This window comes from Plectropomus leopardus, chromosome 18, assembly GCF_026936395.1.
Source record: "Plectropomus leopardus strain MGB_pleo_1.0 chromosome 18, ASM2693639v1, whole genome shotgun sequence".
Lineage (NCBI taxonomy): Eukaryota > Metazoa > Chordata > Actinopteri > Perciformes > Serranidae > Plectropomus > Plectropomus leopardus.
Genome location: NC_142193.1, coordinates 3664080 through 3687936, shown reverse-complemented (window position 1 = coordinate 3687936; position 23857 = coordinate 3664080). Strand labels below are relative to the sequence as shown.

The 23857-nt window shown below is 41.1% G+C and overlaps 1 protein-coding gene across 7 annotated transcripts in view; it reads right to left on the bottom strand.

The window, feature by feature from the left end:
- The window catches only part of LOC121957289 (voltage-gated potassium channel KCNC1-like), a 109241-nt gene extending 86543 nt beyond the window's left edge, over window positions 1-22698 (bottom strand). For 6 of the 7 annotated variants that reach the window (XR_015779634.1, XR_015779635.1, XM_088091040.1 and 3 more), the window contains exon 1: window positions 21975-22697. Coding sequence is in view for 5 of the 7 variants with exons in the window: in XM_088091040.1 (XP_087947166.1) it covers window positions 21975-22517 (543 nt within the window). In the remaining 2 variants the exon portion in view is untranslated. Of the gene's footprint in view, window positions 1-21974 lie in introns of all 7 variants that reach the window. The other variant, XM_088091039.1, reaches the window with a different exon arrangement.
- Window positions 22699-23857: the final 1159 nt, after the last annotated feature.

Here is a 23857-nt window from a genome sequence, read left to right as displayed (position 1 = left end):
CGGATGGTACCTGTCACATCCACAAGATACGCCATTGGATGGCTTTCATGTTTAGTCTGGTGTACACTTCCCAGCTGAATGTGTTTTTTTCTACACCTTACTATGTGCCCTATTTTTCCTAAACCTAACTTTGTGCATTTGTTGCCATGTGCTAACCACTTGCAGCATCATGCCAGCATGTACATGTTTTGACGTCACAGTAGCAGCATCCTGGAACATCAACAGCAGATGCAGAAGGATACCAAGAGCGTAATATGTAGATGTTAAAGTTAACATCTACGTTAAGTTAAAGTTGGTAACTTGTGACAACTTGGAATGAGAACGTGCTGGTTAGTCTTTTGCTCAGGGTAGCAGGAGGCTAAACTATTAGCAGAACTGTCTCTCCATAACTGACAGACTTTGCTGATATTGACGTGTTTTATGTTGTTTATTGTAAGACCTTCTTTTACACTATTTTGAAAAGTCTGTCTTGCTTTGTTGGATTGATTTGCAGTGTAGGCAGTGAATGCCAATGCTAGAAGAGCAACTTTCCATGCAGGATTCACACCATAAAATCAAGCTTTCACCATCTGAAGAGATGGTCATGCACATCTGCATTTGTAAAACAGCCAATAGGAACACCCTCTACAGTTAGTAGTTACCACCGTAAAGTTATCACAGACATCTGTCCATGCTGCTTTCTATCATTTACTGTTCTCCAGTCTGTCTGTGATGTTGAACAGACACATCACAGCAATCCCTACACATACAAAAAGGCATACTTGTCTGCTGCTGTTAGGTGTAAAAAGCTTTACTCAACTGGCAATGAGAAAGCAGTCCATAGCCTATCTTTGGTGGGTTTACCCGTGCTTGAAAAACCTGTGTGCATGCGCTAATTTTGGTGGGAAAGGGGTATATGTTAAAAGGTCAAGTTCGATGGCTGTGCGTACTGGGTGTCTTTGCAAGAGGTTTGTGTTAGACCATTGGGAATTGGGTACCATCGCACATTTCACCTATACATTTCCTTGGCAAGTAGAAAGTCCTTCAACCAATGCAGGGATTTTTTGGGGGTTCAAGCAATTACTCAGGAACTCAATTCAGACACTGGTTCCTCCAATTAAAACTGAAGTAACTGCAGTTCCTGTCAGCAGGCCATGCACCTTGTTTGGGCCCTGATACACTAAGTTGATGGCCGGCGTTCAGTCAATGTCGGGCTGTTGGTGAGCGTATTAATGCCTAGAACACAGTGCATATGTGTCGCAGCAACAACACTGCAAGTGCAGACACCATGAGCACTCAAGACGCAGCAGTTGGGCAAGGTTGCCGTCACACTCAGCTCAAGCACACTGTAGCGTGTTCCAGGTGTTCGCCCTATAGTTTTGTTGGCATGTCCCACACATTGGGCAATACCCCCAAGCCCATTAGCTGTAGTCTTTGCAGTGTGTTCATGTGCAACTTTTTGGCCAAGACACAGGTGATTTGAGGCAACGCAACAACCAGCCTTTGTCGCCACCACTTCTTTGATGTCGGTTTGGTGTGCCTGTGTCTATAAATAAATCAATGACGTTGGACATATCGCGTGTGCACAAATGGATCTGCAAAATCTTCCCCACAGATATTCGGAAGATGTTCCAAAAACATAATGAAAGATGTCCTTTCCTTTTCGGAAACACACACAAAAACAAATTCAGGAAGTAAATAATGGAGTGGAAGGTTAGTGGTTTGGTTAAGCCTCACGGTCAGGAAGGATTTTCTACAAATGGAGGAAGATGTCTGCCACGGCATCAAAAAGTGAACTGCTCCGAGGTTTCCGGAGGACACAGGTGATTTGCATTAGCGAGAGAAGAGGGAATGAATTGCATGGCTTTCTCCTTCACTATTTTTTTTCTTTTTTTTGTACACTTAGCCTTTCGAATGCAGTACATTTCCGCTGCATCATACACTGATGTAAAGAAATGCCTGGAGGTACATTAACTAGCCGGCATCCGCCATCACTTAATTCCTTTCTTCCTTCCTTTCCTACTTTCTTTCATTCGTTTTTCATTCCTCTTTTCCTTCTTTTTTTCCCTCATTAATTCCGTTGTTTCTTTCTTTCTTTTTGTCAAATACACTGACGGGCTACGTGATGAAACTGCAAACATAGTAAGAAAAGACAATAAAAAATAGGGTATAGTGTTCGAACATGTGTGTGCTCAAGAGTGTGTATGTGTGTGTCTACGCATAGCTCTGTCCCTTGAGTGATTTAAGAACGGCACAAGACCTTAGGGACAACAAGAATGAGAGCAGGATAATGGAATATGATGCAGAGGGACAAACCAAAGACGGGAGATGATGAGTCCAATATAAGCACAGATATCATTTTCTTACAATACAACCATTAAAACAAATGTTTTGTTTTGATATCCGACACTCTTTTGACTGCCTGCACTTCTTTACATTTCTGTCACTCAGGCACCCAGCACCGCTCCATCTCTCCTCCCGTCTCCCCGGTACTCCTTCACCCACACAGCTCACTGAGGTGAGGCAGGCAAACAAAAGGCGGTGCACTTTTTTCTGCTTAGTTCTCCTGTTCTCCCTCATCGCTGCAGTGCTCCACAATGCCATTCACATTTGTCCTTGCAGAAATGTTCCTCGATTTTGCTGTGTCCTCTCCTCCCCTCCCCTCCCCTCCCCTCCCCTCCCCATCTTCTCCTGAAATAAAAATACCTTTCCTTCAGTCGTAACTTTGGATATTCAACACAAGTCAACCAATCTCAAACCTTGCAGGGAGCAAGGGGTTGAGAGCAAAAAAAGGCTCCTGACCAAACGGGGGACAAAAAGTGTTCATGGTTTGTGAAAATATTTTAACATCTAGTCGTGAGCAAAGTCATTTTTCTCAAGATTTAATACTCAAGCAGAGCTAAGAGAGGAGAGTCACTGTAGGATTTCTAGTCTGGTTTTCAACATTGAAACTTTCTGAGATGGGGTGAATGACGTAAACATACCACTGCTTGGACATAAAATATCCTTGTTGGCACATTTAGGATGATTGTCCTTCTGCAATATTATAAAAAAAATACCTTTAAAGCTGAAAGTCAGCACTTTAACTTCATAGACAATGTTTTATTTTGAGACTGTCCTCAACAGGACGTATCTACAGCCAGGTTAAGACTCATTTATATTACCTTTATGTGCGAAAATAGAAACCTCTGTTTCGAACGTTGTAAACGCCCCTGCTTTCATGCTTCCATGCGTCCTTTATGTTGGTATAAATACTACAGCCAATAGATGGCACTAGAAGGCAGAGTCAAAGGTTTCAGACAACAACAAACCAGTGGTGGAAGAAGTATTCAGATCCTTTACCAAAGTAAAAGTATCAGTACCACCTTGTGAAAATACACTGTTACAAGTAAAAGTACTGCATTAAAAATGGTATTAAAGTAAAAGTCAGTAAGTGTAATCAGGAAAATGTTCTTAAAGTATGAGAAGCAGAAATACCCAGTGCAGAAAAAACTTTTAAAAAGAACACATAAAATCAAAATTGATTTAAAAAAAGAAAAAAAAACACTACAAACTCAAAATTATTGAAAAAGAAAAAAATCCATAAAAATCAAAGTTATAAAAAGTTTTAAAAAAAAATTAAAAACAAAAACAAAATTTCAAAATTATATAAAGGAAAACACACCCCTTAACTCAAAATTATAAATAAATAAACAAAAGAAGAAAAAAACAAAATTATAAACAAAATAGAAAATAACATCCCCCAAAACTCAAAATTATTAAAAACAGGAAAAAGAAAAAAGAAAATGACTTAAATGTCAAAACAGTTGAAAATTAATATTCAGCGAATCGACTGATTGTTAATCAACTAATTGTTTAAACTGTACTTGTAAAAACTTGTAACTTGTAATTTAGTTCACAACAAAACATCATAATTTATAAACCCTACTTGTGTTTTTTATGCAAAAAATCCTAATTCGTAAAGTAATTCAAGCTGTCAGATAAATGTAGTAACGTAAAAGTGTAAAATAGCATGAAAATAAAATACTTGAGTAAAATATGATTACATAATCTGCTGCCACAAATACATTTTCTATTTCTGGAGTTGGATTGTTAATTGGGAGAGCTACTGAATATATATAGATGTTTTAGTTTAATAGCACCATACTGTCGGAGCACAGAGCACACTCGAGACAGAGCAGCAGAACTTCAGGTGCACTGAAAGTTAAAACTGTTGATTACCCTGGATCTTGCTTTCACTTAAAAACAGCTGCTCCTCTCATCCATCAATCTGATAGGATAAAATCAGCTCTGAACGGATAGACCAATCAATTACACACCCTGTGAGTCACAATCCGCTGCTGAGGAAAAAAATTACTCATGGAGAGCTCGGTCTGCACTGCATTCATAGACCCACAAAAACCTCATACCTCACGGATCCAAAATGACAAAAAGTGACACACACGTATTTCAAAGAAATTAAAGGCCTCAGCGTAGCTGTAGACTTGCTATAATACTTTATCATGCATCTTTTTAAAAACCTTTGTTTACAGACAAGAGTATTTAAAGGATGTATTCCTGTCCACACTGAAACTTGAAACACACAAACTGTACACACACTCTGTAAATTCACTGAGCACCTGAGTCCAATCTGATTATGTGTGCATTTGTAAAGCAGCGGTCAGCAACCTATTCATCTCCATCATCAAATAACACACGTGCACATATTCCCCTGCATCAAAACACACGCACACGCACCTGCAGAGATTTCTCAGCACAAAACAGAAAGGGAAAGATTAAAGCAGATGAATTTATAGAGGCCCAAATGGAACATCACACGATACCAGAATTGAAAGAAGAGGGGAAGAGAGGAATGAATCGGAGGGGGGGGGGGCAAAAGGAGAGATGCATCTGTGTATTTTCCCTCACAGAATTCTCAGCTTCTTCATCACTTATGCAATAATCCTTCCTTTACCTCTCTCTCTCTCATCCCCTACTCCTCTTCATATTCATCTACTCATCGTCCTCCTCTCCTCCATGTCTTTATGTCACCTTCTGAACGCCGTGCTGCAGCATTACACAGCTGTCACTCTGGGATTCTCCTTTTCTTCACTCAGCTTGTCCCGCAGTATGCATCACACAAAACCAATCAATCAACAGTGTGGCATGAGAGAGCACAACGAGCATACAGGAAGCCTTTAAGTAATCATTGTATTATCAATGCAGAGCATGAGGACTGACAAGGAGGTTTATGGCATGACTTTGTGTGTGTGTGTGTGTGTGTGTGTGTGTGTGTGTGTGTGTGTGTGTGTGTGCGCGTGCGTGTGTCATAGACTGCACAAAAGCAATGGATGTAACCACCACAACGTCCCTCACTGGGTAAGTTTCCATGAACCCTTAAATTGCGTAAATTGAAATTGCTAATATAAAATACCGTCTGATAGAAACAAATCAATTTCGAAAAACAAAATCCAATTTAGGGCAAATAAGTTTTTACGCTTGCATAAGTTGTTATTTCAGGCAATTTGAAAAAGACGTATTACACAAAACTACAATGGAAACACTTTTTTGGCTTTCCTAGGTCACATGATGCTATGGCTATATGCTATGCTTGTCAGTAGGAACTTTTCTCGCTAACATTGCTAGGAGAGCAGAGCTGTGTACATTTCACTGCAGCAGACGTGTATGCCATTCTGTATGCATGTGTGCGTTGCTGTTTTTTTTTCTGTTTTTTTTTTTGGTTGTTTTGGTGTGTTATGTTCAACAAAAAATCAAAAAAAAGGATAGCAAATTGTAGAAAGCTGCATAGAGGCCAGTTAAAATGTTACGGGGCTTACTTCTTTTTATCTATTTCTTACTTACATAGTCTCTTTTTCAAATTAATTTGGATCGATGTTTGAGTGCTGCTTGGGTGGAGATGGACCTTATTTTTCAAAGGTCCATCATTGCATCACTCTCCACCATACATCGCTGTACAGCTGTCATGAACAGGAAAATAAGCTATGGCGATATGAAGAGATAAAATACAGCTGACTCTGCATTGAAATCTAAAGAAAGAAAAAATGGACCCGCTTTCTCTCTTCCCCTTCCTTCCGTATCCCCCAATCACTTTATCTCTTCCTCTTTTTCTTATGGAAAAACGAGAGCCAGTTTGTGGTTTGAAGAAAAAAAGATGACGCAAACCTACTTAGTAAAACAGCACCCACTTCTTTCTGTTTAATCCTATGTGCCTCCACTGTGGTGTTTAATGATCAAATGATCAGGAGACAAATAGTCAGACTGTTGATAATTCCCACGCAGCATAGTTACTTAGCTCTTCAATGATTAGTGCTTTTTCTTGCTCCACATTTATCCTCATCTAGCGATAGCTTGTCATAAAGTAAAATTATAAGTGAAACCACAAGCACAGCCAAAAAGACTAATGTCAAACATTTTTATCTTCTTTTACAGTGGCTTTTTGTCCAAGTACTAGTCAGTAGTTATTCATACTTTTTACTTTCTCGTGGATCTTTCATTCTGCAATTGTTCCACTTCACATACAGTGTAAACTTGTTTCAAAAGAATGATTCAACATTTTGGTTACTCAGCATCTCAAAAGTGAGATGACAAGACTGATACTACTCTCATGCCTGACCTTTAAAAGTCACTCATTAACATATTGTATCTGGTGTTAAAGTTTGAACAGGCTCCGTGGAAGGTTCAGTGTGACAGCAGCAATAATGTAATATAGTCAACAAACTAATGGTGCTAATGGTGGGTCATAAATGTGCAACTTTTTTTGTTTTGCCAAGACTATATACTGTAACAAACAAAGCCAGAGACTGTGTTGTATTAAGTTGATGTGAGCTGTAAATTCACCACTATTTAGCAGAGGGTCTCTCTTCTCTCCTTCTCTGTGCTGCCGCCTGCATGTCTGCAACTTCCTGTACCAAACAGTGGTGTGAAAGTTGAGAGGGCTCACTCTGACGCAAAATCTGGGAACCAAAAGTACACTGCTCAGCTGACCTGACTTGCAACACAAAGGAAAAAAAAGGAACTGCTCGTCTTGAAGCAGTCAACTGAGGTCTCTGGCTGACTGATAGGCAATGCAGTACTTGGTCGGTGCTGCCTTGCTGGACAGTTTGACCGCTCTGATTGGTTGTTTTCGTCATGCCATAGAATGCCATTAAAAAGCACAAGAAAGAAGAACATGATTTTTTTCACAGATTATCTGTCTCGTGTATTTTGCAGAACATAGTGACAGTTATAGTAAATATGACTTATTAAAACTATAAAATAAATAAACTATAAACTATGATATAAACTTATTTTCCTAAAAGTTATCAACTACAGATTTAAGCTACAATAATCTTTTTAATATTGATATGCAGCTTTAAGTCAAACAGTGTAGACTTGTTTTGTTCTTGTTCTTTCATTTTGCACTAAAATAGATTATTTATGTGTCTGAAGTGCAGAATATCTTGTTTTTAAATAAATTCATTATATATATTCCCTAAAAAGTAAAACAGTTATCCCTGTTATGGCTCTGACACCCTGAGGCCCCTCCAGCTCTTGTGTGCCTGCTGTTTGCTACAGCGCCCCCCGCAGAGCGCCACCATGAACACTGCCGCAGGGTGCTCTTCCTCTCTGAAAAGAGACAAGCTGTGTGTTTGTGTATGTGAGACTGCACCAGGGGCTCGTCTCCTAGAGTGTGCATCAGAGGCGCTGTAACACCTCTACCCCCACCAGGGGGACGAGGTGTGTGTGTGTGTGTGTGCGTGTGTGTCTGTGTGTGTGTGTCGAAATGACAGAGTGAAAGAAGGCTATATTTAGAGGGAGAGGAAGGAGTAGAGGAGGAGGAGGGTCGGGAGGGAGAAAGGGATCCTCTAATGTGTTTTTGGGCTACTTGAGGAAGAAGATTCACAGAGGAAGCTGCGGTTTCCACTGTGTTTGGTACATTGAAGGTTGTACATTCATGGAGCCTGTGTAAAAGAATCATGTCTGTTTCCAAACTTTGGCACCGCTGCTTTCCCCTATATTCCCCTAAGGAGGAATTGTTTGGAAAATCCTGAGATTACAACAATTAAATTCAGTTTATTCAGCTTCTCATGGGACTTAATAAGAACATCTGCACTTCTCACTTTGTATCTGAGTACATAAAAATATTGCAGTCTACACAAAAATGATCATTATTTTTTGTGTCTTTCCAGAAGTCTGCTGGTTCTGTGTCAGCCCATTATTTAACAGTAATGTATTCATCATGCTTTTAAAGGGACAGTACTGATCCTTTCAAAGTGGGGTTGTATGTGGTACTTATCCATAATAGGAGTATTACATACAGTAGATGCTGGGTAATGTACTGCTGCAGACGGGTCAGCAACAAAATGTATTTTAGCCACCCAAAAATGGTAAAATGGTACAAGAAAATTACCTTGAAATTGGTAAAAAAATAACTAATTTAATTTCTACTACTAATACCACTACTTCTGTGAAAGCTAATAATAATAATAATAATAATCAATCAATCAATCAATCAATCAATTAATTTATTAATTAAATTACAAAAAGGGAAAAGTGTAAAAGTGTAAGATTTAATAGGAAAAGTGTCCAGAATATCCAGAGAATAATATTTATAATGACTTTAATTTTAAAATTATGTTACAGAAAAATATATGTATGTTAATATAAAATTTCAGAACTTTTGGGAGTCTTTTTTTGTTTTATGCTTTTTCTTTTATTGCTTATTTTCAGGTCATTTTCTTGTAACATTTTATTTTTACCATTTTCTTCCTAATTTTTTGGCCTTCTCCTCGTGTTTTTGAGTGACATCAAACCAACGTGTCCAGGTTTTAAATGGTTAAATACCAGAGTCACACAATAAAACAAGCAAAATAACTGTTCAAGGCAGCATAAAACCAGCAGCTCCTGTGTTCAGCAATGTTAAATGTTGAAAATGTTGAAATTATGTTAAATCACTACTTTTATCAGTGGAGTCTGGCTTTGAAGAGAGCAATATAACAACTTGATCTTACAGTTAGAAATCACTGTCTGACATTAAGGTAAAGCAGTGAAAATACTCTGCCACCTACTGTATGTAACACACTCTCTATGGATAAGCACTCCATAGAACCCCACTTCTAAAAAGCTGAACTTTCCCTTTAATGGCACATGTCTGTACAAGCTGTCTGCTCTATGGTTTGTTATTCCGTGGCGTGGTGTGTACTGAATGTTACAGTGATACTGTTAGTTCGGTCAAACGCCTATGAAAGGTTTCCTCGGGTCAATAACTCCCCTGAGAAAGCTCTTCAAATGTCATGTTTGTCATGAATAAATAAAGTCACGCTGACCGCAGTGTGTGTGTGTGTGTGTGTGTGTGTGCTTGCGTGAGTGTGTGTGAACTGATACATAAGTAGGGCTTTGCCTGTGATGTGTTCGTGCATATTTATGTGATATTTTGAATTACACCATTTTGACAGTTACAGCACACAGCTGTGGTTCAAGTAGAGGTTTACCACACTGCTGTCATATTCTAAGTTGCTCACAGCTCATCACGAGTTTTGAAGAAAACAAATTTTAAGGAGACTGTACGTTAAACTCCTCACCACTTAGTACCATGATTATTCTACACCTTCCTGCAAGAAAATAAAGGTGTCGAATTAATTTTATAGTCAAGATTTGAACACATTCTAGCTTTTAATCTGCCATATCAATTATGCCAATGTTTGTATTTTTAGTCATATTAGGTGGACAATAAAGACCAGATCATATTAATCATGCTGACAAGTGTATTCTATTTAGATAAGTTGGACAATAAAGGCCAGACAGTAATAAAAACAGGGTCAATAAACACCAGGTTGCACTTTAATGGCTCACATGCTAAGTTCAGCACGGATCGCAAATATGCAACATATTTTGCCAACACTAGATATCAACAAAAGCCAGACACTGTAACATAAACTTTTTGTAAACTGTAAATTCACCACCTCTACACCTATGGGGCAGTCTTTATCTCCCTCTGTGCCACTGCTTCCATGTCCGCAAGTGCAAAGAGAAGTGTGAAAGTCAAGAGAACTGACTCCACAGCAAAATCTGGGGGCCAGAATGTCCCCAGAAGTACAGTACTCTGAAAATAAAAAATGACTGGCTCCCCCTGAAGTAATCTATGTCGACTGAGGGTCTCCGACTGATGAGTCGAGCCTCCGACCTTCAAGGGGAAGCCCTATCTAAGACTCTTGCACTATGCAAAACACAACCTCAAACCTTGAGTCTGAAACACCCAGTACAACAACATGGAGCTCCAGGAAATACACTCCACCAAATGTGAGTTTGTGGCTGGATATGTAGTGGATGAAATGTTGCCTATCTCAGCAAAGAACAATAATAATAATAATAATAATAATAATAATAATAATAATAACAATAAACTTTATTTATATAGCACTTTTCTTAACAAGGTTACAAAGTACTTTGGAGATTATTCAGCCCCACTACGGAGAGGCTTTTGAAAAGAGTAATATTAACCATTTTTGAGTAAGGAGCCCAACACTGTTGCTACGTATGATACGTATGAAATGTGTAAATGTCATTTATTCATGGTTTACAAGAATGTATAATGCCTTCATGTTCTTGCGGTGACTCGGCTGGCCTTGGACAAGCTCCACCTCCTCACAGTTTTGTGACTGGAGTCAGTCAGGTAGGATGATGACGGTGCTGAAAATATCCATCTTGCTATCTTCAACAAGCTGCATTCAATTTCCTAAAGGATCTCAAACCCAAAGCGAATTTGCAGTCTGCACACTACTTCAGCACTTGAGCGCTGGACAACGTCTGCTTCAGCAGCTGCTTCACCAAAGTGCCAACAAACAATTACCAGCAAAACAAGCGCTCCTAAATTAAAATTGCGCTCTAAAGTCGATTCAGCACTTCTCCACCTCCAGCGATGCTTCTATTTTCATGTCGCAGCCTGGTGCCAGCGACCCACATCAGCCACTTCAGCGCTGGGTAGCACCACAGGGGAACAAACAGCACATGTAAAGCTTTTCATTTTTCATAGGACAGCTCTGTTAGCTGAAATCTACACCTTCTATCAGCTTCCTCAGCAGTGAACAGCTCAGCAGCTCAGCACACTGACAGGATTCATGCACTTCGAGCACTCAGCCAGGATTCTCTGACACGTGCAGGGGATCAAACCAAGCACACCCAGTGGGTATTTGGAGGAATTTCAACATGTTAGAACTTTATCAAAGTGTCACTACTGCAGAACAACTACATTTTCTTCAGGTGTGCTTAGAACATGAACACTAAAATTATTCAAAGAGGCTGTCAAGGATGTTTCAATTACTGTATGTTTCAATTGTGTTGCAGTGTGGGGAATTCATTAGGGACACTTTTAGTTTGAATGTGATGATTTGTAATTTGTGTAAAATGACGTGTTGATCCCATTAAAAAAAAAAAAACAAAACTGGGAAATCAATTGCCTTGAAAGGAAAATTAAATAGTTATGTTTACTTAATATGCAATTGTTAAATGTACTTATACTTATAGCTGTATTTACTTAATTTTGTGGTGTTGTTGCAACTTTAAAATGACAAGTGAAATTACCTTTTTTTTAAGTGTTAGCAACTTGAGTAAACCAAGTTAGTCTGGCTTAACTTGATTATCGCAAAAAAAAATAATTATTTAATGGTGACGTTACGTTTTTTTTTTTAGTTATGTGCTGTAATTCTCTTATACACTGAATTAATTTTTAGCTCATTTCCTCTTTGGTTGCTCATTGCCTTCTCCCCATGTTTTTGAAGTAGACTTAAGTTAACTTAACTATAAATATAAAGTTAATATAGATTCATACTAAAAGTTATATTTACTTAACTTTTTCAAGACAATCTGTTTTCTAATAATTTAGGGTAGAAACATAATGTCTGTATGGCAATCCATCCAACAGTTGTTGACACATTTAAATTTGGAGCAAAATAGTGGACCAACAAACTACTGCCATCACAAGAGCCACACAGCTAGCACGGCTAAAACGACTGGAAAAAAAAGTTTTAAAAAAAGTCCAGAGTGGGTTTAAAACAGACCAGGCTAGAAAAAGGACAGCATCACAACAGTCTGTTTAAGTGCCTGGAACAATGTTTTATGGACATCACTGCCACTAGTCTTATGTAGTCAGATGAATCTCCACAGCACAAAGTCGAACAGATCGGTAAACTAGTGAAGTAAGTAGGCGGGTTTACATTAACCCTGAAATTGCACAAACTGAAACTAAACCTTTTTTTGGCTTCTATAGGTCACATGATGCTATCTACTGTATGTGCCTGTCAGTAGGAACTGGCTCCCTCATGATACAGCAGGAACTACAAGAGGTATTACTGCAAAAGTTGAGCAGATCATCCGGAAGTTTTGAATCAACAATTCTTCTGTGAAATCGTGGACTGTCGCTTCCCAGAAGTCCCTCATACGTTTCGGCCTCTAGGTATAAGGGGCTTGCCTTTCCATTATCACTCGCATAACACACCTACGTGGCCTTGGATTGGAAATAATGATGGCCAGTGCGGTGGCTGCAAATGAAATAAAGCTGCTAATTTTTTGAACATCCACTCAAGTCACATAAAATCACTCAGTGGAAATGCAGTCAACTTGCAATTGTGTTTTATCAACATTTCGTAAATATCACTTACGTTCTGCGCAAATCTGTAATGGAAACCCGCCTTGTGTCACTGATGTATGTCGCTGCTCAGGTAAAAATATGTGGCAAATCAACTCTTACAGGCCATTTCAGACAAACAATCAACATCTGGCTTAACTGTCCTGCACTGGGCTTTTCTGATAGAATGTGATAAACGTAAATAGTGGAATGAAGAGAAAATAACCCTAAGCCTAAATAGTTGGCTAATGGCAGGTTTCTAGCCACAGTCTACATCCAGCGAGTCAGGCTACACCGCCACAAAAACTCACAAAAAGGCAGCTGGTGGTTGGTTTTTCAAAGTATCTGTCTTTGAAACCACAGAATGCTGTTCATTGTTGTTTAGGTAGGAGAATTAGTTGCAAAAGGAAACTGAACGATTGCAAAGCAAGCGCCAAGAATTTGTGGACGAAAATAATGCATAATATACAAACCATCCAACCCACTATAATGTCCCACAGAGTATAGCTGCTAAATGCAGGCCAGTTTTCTACCACAGCATAAAATTTACATCCAATTCCAATATTTAGTGCCAATGCAGGAGGTTATGTGCGCTTTATGTAGCAAAGTGGAAAATAAAGGTTGGAGGACAGTATAGTGCGCTTTAGTGCCTTCAGTGATAGCACAATCTCAACCACTAATTCATCTCTAACTGTAGAGATCCATTACCTTTCCTTGCTGACAAAGTGAGAAGAACATTTATCACAAGCACAACCCCCCCTAACAACAATGATTAATGAAGGGAAGATTGGTGATATTTTGTCTTTTTTATTGTCAATAAATCTTGTGAAAAGATAAAAACTCATAGTGAGCTGAACCTACTAACAAGTATCGTGTGTATAAGGCTGATATATATCTTCATCTTCTGTGTGAAAGAGCTCCATTGTCGCCCCAAAACTATTAGAAGCAAATCAATGAGCCACATTGTTGTTATGACAGTAAAAAGTCTGTTTGGGAGATATTTGCTAAAAACTACAATGGACCACGTTTTTTTTTTAAATAAATGAAACATTAGGTACATGATTTTAAAACTGTCTTCAGACAAGAACGAAAAGGCTTAGGGCTGAATGAATATTAAATGGTTGAATGCATTGTTGGTTTTGGTCCTTTCATATGATTTGTCAACAAACAAACCCAATCAGCAGACAAAAATATTGGCTCTGTACATTTCTGCATACTACAGATAGGTTATATTTTTTTGGTAATATGTGACAGATACATTGCAACTTTAGGTTTCAGCAGTGCTGTTGTTAGGTTAAGGTGCAAAAACCACCTGGTTATGTAATGAAAGAAAATCATGATTTGGCCTAAAATACCCAGTTTGGGGGACAAAATCCCTGCTGGAAAAGAAGCAATGTCTTGTAAAAAACAATTGCTTTGCATGCCTTTATTCCAGCAGGAAATGCAATGATGTTGTGATTGACAATAACTGCTTTTCGTGGCACTATCCTGACTGAAAATGCAGTGATGTGTCTGCGAAAGAAGATCAAAACACAGCAATGTCTCAGTAAAAAACAAACCTCTTGCCGTGGCACTATCCTGCTGGAAATGCAGCTTTGTAAAGCAAATACTTTTCGTGGCACTATCCAAATTGGAAATGCAGCTTTGTTTTAGTTTATCCCTGCTGGAAAAACAGTTCACTAAAATGCAACAACTTTTGTTGTTTGTTGGTCCAGAACAGTGGTCTGCATCTTGGCACGTGTCCTGCCAAGGTGACACACCATCCGCTCCACCTCATGAAAAGTCTGGTCATACACTACGACACATTAGCAACCTTTATTTAATACACAGGAAACATGCAAATGTAGCATCTTCATGTATTGCAGAAATGCACAATGCAAACGTTTTCCTCCGGTGACTGGTTTGAAAATACTGCACTGAGCATTTTGCTCTCAGGAAGCTTTCTTGCTGCAATCTCAGCAGCTCCTTGTGGTTTTCTTAAAACCCGATCTGTTCTTTAGACGCAGGCACCAAAACAGTGAGGAGGGAAGGGTGTTCAAACCGAGCCAGTAGGGTAGAAGATCAGCTGCATTTCTTACTTCCCTCACACACACACACACACACACCGCACAGCATGTCACAGCAGATCATTCTGCAGTAATCTGCTGCATGTGTGAGTGTACTGTGTACGTCGAGGCTACCGAGGCTTACTGAGCATGCTATTTTCTCTGCTCGATTAGCTGCTTTTGTGCAAGTGTGTGTCTCTGCATTCAATCAGTGTCTGTGTGTGTGTGTTTGCATGTGTGTTACTGACCCCCCGTGAGGCGAGAGGACAGTGGAGATCACTCAGAGGTTAAACGCTTTATTTCTTGACATGTCATCAAATACAGTATGGTGTCCCTCTCTCCCTCTCTGCAGCCTCTCCTCTTACATTCACGCTTCTTTCTCTCTCTCTCTCTCTCTCTCTCTCTCTCTCTCTCTCTCTCCTGCAATGGGCGACACAGAGAAAGAAAGCTCTGTCGCAGCATTATCCTGAAAAGCACAGAGGGGGAAGGGGGACCCTGGTGGATATATTGCCTATAGCGCAACAAACCACTAGAGAGGGAGGGGATAGAGAGAGAGAGCGGTGCGAAAGGTTTTAAAAAAACAGGAGGAGCGAAGACTCCGAAAAAAATATCACGAGAGAGAAAGATGGGAAGATTCTGAGAACCGCTGAAGTGTGTGTGATTTAATATCATCATCTGGTTGTCATTGTTTTGCTGCAGGTGCCGAGATTGTGCAGTGACGTTACCACCTCTCTTACCACTGAAGGTCGGAAGCACCTGCTCTATAAATAACATTGGCTAAGTCATTGTTTTTGGGTGAATCAGTTAATAAACGGGGCCAGATTCCACCCACTGACCACCTGTCACCTACACTCTTAAAGGAGTAGTTCGACATTTTGAGCATTAGACATTGCTTTGCCTTTTTTTTTAAAGTTAAGTCAGGGAATGGGAAGCCTTGCTTGGTGTAAAGACTGGAAGCAGGAATACACCTGCTGCTGTTTTCTTCTGGCTGTGAATCGAGTGATTAGAATATAACTTGCAGTTTTTGTAACAAAAACTATATTTCTGTAGAATATGTTCAATGGATAATATACAGTTCAGCAGGGGGAGGTGTGGTGGGGTCTGAGGAGTCAGGAGCGCTGGGGGAAGTTTCACTGGATCGCGGGCTGTTGCTCGTTCTACGGGCTGTGCCTCTGCTTTTTTTTATTGCCCGCCACCCATGACACCACAGTGACGATAAAAGTATAGAAGCGGATCAAGAGACGCACCCACTCCTCTCTTGTTCTCTCAAACTAAAATCTGACCAAACGGAAAAATTAGGCAGTGCTGACTGAGTGTAAACCAAGGTAATGTCACTGCACTGCCAATTTCTCTCCTAAAATGTTTTCAGAAACTTATTTTAATGCCCTTTTTAGCTGTAATGGGAGAGTTTGTGAACAGGAAGTAGGCGCAATATTGCTTCCTGCACAGTGAAAAAGAAGGCTTAAAAAACAGAAAACAAATTTTCAACAAATTGTTTTGTTTTTCCACACAAACGTTTAATGTCAAGCAGGTCGTGCACATTATCTGCAGGAGCAATTGTTACATTATTATAAGGGTGATGAGTAAAAATAACTCACATGTGAAACAAAGCCTCAGAGAATGAGGTCAGAATGACATTAACAGAGCCACAATTGACTGCGTGTGGCAGTACAATAAGTATGTGTAAGTGTGTGTTGGTATTTTCTTCTCTCCTTGAGGGACTGGGAATTGCCATCGCACCCCGCTGCGTGAAGGGATGGAGAGATGGAGAGAGAGAGAGAGAGAGAGAGAGAGGAATGTGTGTGGGAAGGTTTTGCTTACAAAGGAACACCATTCAGCTGAGACATCCACCTGAATGAGGCGAGCTGAGACATACGGCCTGATCGATAAACGGATACGAGCGTCCCAGCCTGCCGAGCTCAGCAGAAAGAGGGGGGGAGAAAGGGGCAGCGGGAACGAAATCGAGGGGGTGCAGAAAGTGATCCCCATCCCCTTTTCTACTTGTTCTTCCTTTACTGCTTCTTACTCTCAATTAATCCCCCTTTCTCCTCCACCTCCCCTCACCAAAACAAACCCCCCCCTTCTCCGTGTCTCTCCCTCCTTCTCTGCAGCAGACTACAGCGCAGTCAGCTACTACGGGGACTGCAGTGTTACGCTATAGCACAAGCAGAGAGCTGGAGAGAACGATGAAGGGGGTGGGGGGCGCTGAGGAGGGAGAGGACACGGGGGGGGGCTGAGTAGCGATAATAAGCAATCCAGCACTCAGCTCTGAAATCGTGGTAATAAAGCAGCACGAGCTGTCACTGGTGATGACTAGGGGCTGTAAGAAAGGAGGACAGGAGGAAAGAGAACGATGGAAAAGAGATGGAAAGCGGTGCTACCTCTGCAAGGACGCTGCGTATTCTTAATGAACAGATGCGTGAATTGATCGAGTGATCCAATCGCTCATTTTTGAATGTCCAACATAAGACGCTGGCAGGACGAGCAGCTTCGCCCTCGTCGTTCTCCAGCGAGCTAATCAGCTAAAACCGAGCGGGACCGCCTGACCTCAGCCTACCTGAGCTCTGCTGCTGCACTCGCTGCCCCCCTCCGCCCCCCCCCCACCTATCTTTATGTCACCGCGCTGGCACCGAAACTATTGACTGCAACACTTTCAAAGTCACCTCAAATGTCATACCGATGCCCCCCCCCCCCACCCCCCGCGTTCAATTTGTCTTTTTTTTCCACTGTCAGTCCCCATTTGGTTCTTCGATCTCTTGTTTGGCTGCTATTTAATTTTCTGACCTGTCCGGTTTGGTGCATGAAAGCTGCACAAGGAAAGACTCTGGCCAAGCCTCACAGATAGGCTCGGGCGGTATTACAGTATTAAGGTATACCAGGGTATTCACAAATCCATAAGGTATGTGTGAGAGTATTGCTTTTCTTAACATTTTGTTGGGTGGGATTAGTGCCACACACTTATAAGGTATGAAGTATGAACTTCATGCTAGTAGTATGACGATAGACCTACTGGCAATTACCAACACCCCCAGCTGCACATTTGGGACTCCTCCTGTACATTAAAAGTACAAATACACAGACACACTCAAGTAATGTCAGTTCAGCCTGCTGAGAACATCTGAGTCAGTATAACATCAGTGGTGGCTCTTTACTTGTGCTGTGCAAGAGTGGAAGCACCCGCAGGAATATGCATGCTTCTCTGCAAACTTTGATACTGATAACAAAAATCTGTCACTACAACCCAGAAGAAATGTTGGTATTGTACATTTCTGCAAACCATGTTACTTTTGCACCTTATTGTGCAGTGATTATACAATGCTATGGTTAACATGTGGTTAGGTTTAGATGAATGTCAGTCGTGTTTTTTAGTTGCCTATCTCAGGTCAGGACAACCTTGCATCCAGCCAAGAGTATTTATTTTTATTTTATGTTACTGTCAAACATTTTTAACATTCTTGTTTTCTATGAAACCTGTGCATGGAAACTGCATTACGGTCAAGGTTTGTTGCAGGACATTTCTGAGATTTTAGAAAGTTTCTAGGATTTTGGGACATTTTTAGGATTTTAGAAAGTTTTTAGAATTTTAAGACATTTCTAGGATTTAAGCTTGATTCCAGGACTTTAGGATGTTCCTAGAATTTTAGAATGTTTCCAGGATTTTAGGACATTTCTAGGCATTACGGTAAGGTAAGGGGAATATCATGGTTAATATTTAATTGCAGGATTGTCGCAGCATGCAGACTGCTTTCCCCTGTATGAAAGTCAGACATACTGTACACCCATCCACATGCTTATCTTTCACCTTGCTACTTGAAGGGCACATTGCTTTCTGCATAGACACTCAACGTTGGCATTGGACATGAATGGCAAGGTGCTGAATCATCAAATCATCCGAATTTAGACATGAATAATGAGCTGCAACATGCTTCTCCAGGCTACATGTTCTTATAATTGTATAGATTTTGAGTGTTATATGCATGTTTTTTTCTAAATTTTCCCACAAACTCCCTGCTCAGGCCACAGGTGCTCTATGAACCCCTTGGTGGACAAGTGTTGCTCTAGACATTGTGAGCATGTAGTAAATGTGTCTCCATTTGTGTGTCTCCATCCTAAGTCAGGGAGAGCGACTGAGTCAATATGCTGTCTCTGCGCATACAGCAGAGTCCACGGAAAACACCTCAACTTCCACTGATCCTGGTCAGCACTGGCCTCTGCCTCTGTAAACGCCTATGGATTTGTAGAGGATTAAGCAGAGGAAGACACGGGTGAGAGGTAGAGCACTGACTGCACAGGTGGAGGAAAGGCTGAAAATGAGGAGGGGAAGGAGAAAAAGAGAGAAAATCCAGTTCACAGGAAGAAATGAGAGAAATGGAGCAATATAAAAAAGATAGCATGACAGCAGGAGAAAGGGTGAAAACCAAAGACTGAATCACTAACTGATTGGAAAGATAAGGATACAAGTTAAATCTAAGTAGTCTAGTAATTTATGAACAGCCCACCAGGACCAGAAGTTCAAACTAGTTAGGACCTCACTGTGGAAGGGACTCAACCTTTTATGATCCTGAGAGTCACTTTGTCAATCTGTTGTGTCCCTTGTCCCCTGTACCACCCTAACCCAATCACAAGTTAAAAACACCCGATACTTTGCATTTGCACATTTATATGTGACAATATGTTGAAACTTAATCTATGGTTCGGTTTAGGCACAAAAACCACTTAATAATAAAAGAAAAATATCATATTTTGGCTAAAAATACCCATTTCTTTGGGCAAAGTCTAGGGTTGGGAATCACCAAATGCCATATGATATAATATTATGTTTACACCACGATACACTAATATTGTGATTTTAAATATGTAGCGATATGCTGATTCAATCCATTGTTTTCCATACAAAGTTTTAAAATTTGAATGGGCTCTGCAGGTTGTTTAGTGCAACAGCAGCATTCACTTAATAAAATAAACATGCCAATGGCGCAAACTATGGGTTGCAGATGTGCAGCAATATTTTTTGCAGACGCTAGATATCAAACAGAAGCCAGAGACTGTATCGTATTAAGATGCTGTGAACTGTAAATTCACCACTTCTAAGCAAAGATTCTCTTCTCATCTGTGCTGGTGCCTGCATGTCTGCAGCACGCAGCACCTCCGTGTATCAAAGAGAAGCATGGAAATCAAGAGTACTCACTCCACAACAAGATCTGGGGACCAAAACGTCTCTAGAAATACATGGCTCGTGAAAAAAAACAAGTGCTCGACTTGAGCCAGTCTCAGTTGATGAAGGGTGTCCAACTGTTGATTTGAATCTCTGACATTAAGGGGCAGCACTACTGGAAACTCAGCAATAACTCCCTAAAACACAACTGGTTTTGCTGTTTGTCGGTTGTGAAACAGTGGTCTGCAGCTTTGCATTCCCTTCACCAACTCAAATATATCACTTTAGAAATGCTGATATGATACGTATTATGATACGTACTGGTTTGCAGAAATGTACAATGCCAACATTATTCCTCTGGTGACTGACTTCCACCCCTGACCCCCTGCGTCATCACATACTGCAACTCCACAACTCTGCACCACTCTCCACACCAGCATATTTTAATCACCGTGAGAGAAGTCAGGCAGAAATCAAGGCCGTTCATACCCTTAAACTAACGTTAACCACTGGACACAAACTCCAGTCTATGGCATGTATTCAATCCATGCCAGTCCACCACCCTGATCCCTTCAACTTGATCCTCTTTGCTACATAAAGGGTGCACTGTGTCCTGCATTAGTACATGACGTATGTTACTGGCAGAATGATTGCAATGGCAAGGGCCCTGCAAAGACAAGACGTTTATGTATTAGTTTGATTCAATAAAGCCCTCACAGACACCTTTCCTCATGTTGCTGTCAGAATACTGCTGCATGCTCTCCATGCTGAGAGCACCGTGTCTTTTTTTAAGCCATAAAAAGTTCTCCTCTGTCGCTCATGCCAAATTCAAACCAGCTACAACATTAGCTCTAATATTTAGAGGCTAAAAATGACATTTGATTCATTATTCTTCAGTCTAGACTGTGTGTTCACAGCAAAGGAATGAAAACAGATATTTTACAGTGTAGCGCACCAGTGTTTGCTTCATCATCTACCCAAACACACACAGGCACTCCGGTAATGCAGTCGCCATCACCTGCCAGCATACTTTAAGTACACTCATGAGTAATGCATCCATGCGCTCACCTATGCACACACAGAAAAACACACACGCACAAACCCAGCAATCTTATGGAGGAACTGTGAGGCTGCTGCTATTTACAGGATTTTGTTATTGTTTCATCAACAGTAGAGAGGGCAGATAGACGGAGGCACCAACATTTGGATTTCCACTCAGTCACTTAGTGATTAAGTTGATTATCGGACTGTAAAACAATTTACACCAAATGTGGACTGATAGTGGAGAGAACTTGGTCCCAAATTAGGGTCACGTCTAATTAAATCACATTTTTTGCTGGAGAAATAATTTGGCACACACAGCCAGGAGAAAAGAGAGACAGGGAGAGAGATGGATGGATTGATGCGCACAGACAAGTGCAGTGGCCAGATCTTCAAACAGTGATATCAGTGGGGGGATTAACCCTTCAAAACCTCGATCAGCATCACTTTTCTTGTGCTGCATGCAAGTATTTAAAGCTTTGAGACCTGAGCAAAGTGGATGGATTTCTTTTAAATACACGGGGGGAAATGGCAATGAGCAAATTGGCAACAATTGCTCCAGTAAATGCGAGAAATTAGTAGATTTGGAAAAATATTTTTAAATAGCTAGCGAAAACTTTCTGGAGAATTAAATTTATAATTATTAAGTTCATATATTTAAAAATAAAAAGTTTAAAAAAAAACAACAGAATAATCAAATATTTTAAAGCATTTTTAGGTCATTTCCGTGTTTTCTCACTCTTTTTAAAAAAACCTTTTTCCTGTTTTTGGTTTTGTTTGTTGTGTTTTGTATTGGCTAATTTTAGGTACCGTTTTTGTACTTTGTATTAATTTCTTACCAATTGCTGGGTCATTTCCTCTTAAATTGCTCGTTGCCTTCTTCCCATGTTTTTGACAAAAATCAAGCCAATTTGCCCGGGTTTGAAAGGGTTTTAAGGAAGAACAGTGGCGGGGAAACTAAATGGAAGAGAGAACAGGCGAAAACACAGCAGCGAATTTGAATATTTGGAGACACCCCATTCCTCTAAAACAATTTGGGATGAACTTTACGCGCAACAATGCGCGGTGGCCAAAAGCGTGCCAAACGAGGATATGAGAGCGCAGCGCCGGAGAGACAAAGAAAGAAAGAAAACACCAAAAAACGCGAACTCACCCGGGCGTATTTGGAGGAGTAGGGGTCCTCGAACAGCGCCCACATGTTGGGTTGCCACACCTCCCACCACGTCGCCCTGCGGCCGTCCTCCTGCATGCACAGCCGCTTCAGGTCTCCGTCCGCCCCGCCGGTGAGCGCCGGGTCATCCTCTGGTGCGTCCGGCTCGGGGGTTTCGAAGCTGTCCAGGGCTTCCTCTGCGTCGCGGTGCTGCCGGTAGTTCATCCAGCAGCACGCCTCCACGTCCGTCTCATCGATGCCCCAGAAGGCGAGCTCCTCCTCGAAGAGCGGCCCGCACACATCGTTCGGGCAGTGGAGCTTGCCGGTGCGGTAGTAGTTGAGGATGAAGGCGAAGGTAGCCGGGTGGCGGTCGAAGAAGAACTCGTCGGACTTGGGGTCGTAGTCGAAGTTGCTGTAGGCGTCGGGTTCGGTCAGCCAAGACAAGCGCGTCCCCGGCAGCGTCTTCAGGGTGCTCCGGTAGGTCTCGTGTCGGATCCCGCCGCAGTTGATCACGATCTTCTCGCTATCTGACGCCGAGCAAGTCATGGCTGCGCTGGAGCATGCTTCGGTCGGTGCGCCCGACTGCTGCTGCGGCTACTGCCCTTCCCCATCCACCGCCGGTCCCCGCTTTGTAGGCTACTGTTATACCGTCCCGGCAAGGAGTCACAGGGGCAACTGAGAGGAGGAGGAGAGAGGAGAGGGAGGAGGAGTCTGCGCGCGTGTGTGTGAGAGAGAGAGTTGGAGAGAGAGGTGTGTGTGTCTCAAAGTGTGTGTATGACAGAGAGAGAGAGGGAGGGAGGGAGAATATGTGGGATGCGGATTTTATGAATCAATAGATTTGCCCGCTGAATGACTGACCGGCTGATTGACTGGCTGATTGAATTCTTATTACTGGATCATTTGATGTTATTAAGGTCAAATCTGCCGTTGCTGCTGAACAAATCTATTCACATTCTGCACTTTTTGGCTCTGTGCTTCTGTTCAGTCTGCTGCATCCTTGGACTCAACTGCAAAGACAGAAGATTTATTGAACTGAGAAGCAGAGAGAAACAGACAGTTCTTCTTTTATGCTGCAAAAGCGCACAGAATGCACTGAGGTTATGGTCACCTGAATATCACAGCCGCTGTTGAACAAACCTGCTACATGCCACCGATCTTCAGGTTTCAGTCTTTCCGCTAGATCAGGGACACTTAACTTGCTTTGGGGGGCACTTCTGCAAAATGACAGGAGGTCAGGGGCCAGTCACAGCAGCCCCATGTATGATTTAAGGACATTTCTAGGATTTTTTGAAGTTTTAAGGATTTTAGGATATTTCAAGGATTTTCATACATTCCAGGATATTAGGACATTTCTAGAATTTTAGGACACATCTCTTTTTTTCACTGTTTCTAGGATTTCAGAACATTTCTGACATTTTAGGACATTTCAGGATTTCAGGACATTTCTCTGATTTTAGGACATGGGTTTTAGGACATTTAGGATTGTAAGACGTTTTGGGGTTTTAGGATGTGTAGGATTTTAGGACATATCTAAGATTTTTGCGCATTTCCAGGATTTTAGGACATTTCAGGACATTAGAGACCTCTCATGTTGAGGTGGGGGGATCCTCCACTGGCACCTTTTTGATAAAGAAGCTCTATTTCAATACTGTTTTATGTACACTTGCACCTTATGCATACTAAAAGTGCAAAAACAATTTCCTGTGTGAATCACTTTTTTTAATGTGAATTAGAAAATGGTTGGCACCTCTAACGGGGGCCAGATTTGGCCCTTGGGCTGTAAACTGAGTATCACTACTCTAGGTGTTCAGCCTGCTGCAGGGATTTGCCTTCACTTCTCAGCACCATCTATTGTCTGCAGAGGTGGAAAAAGTACTCACATCCTT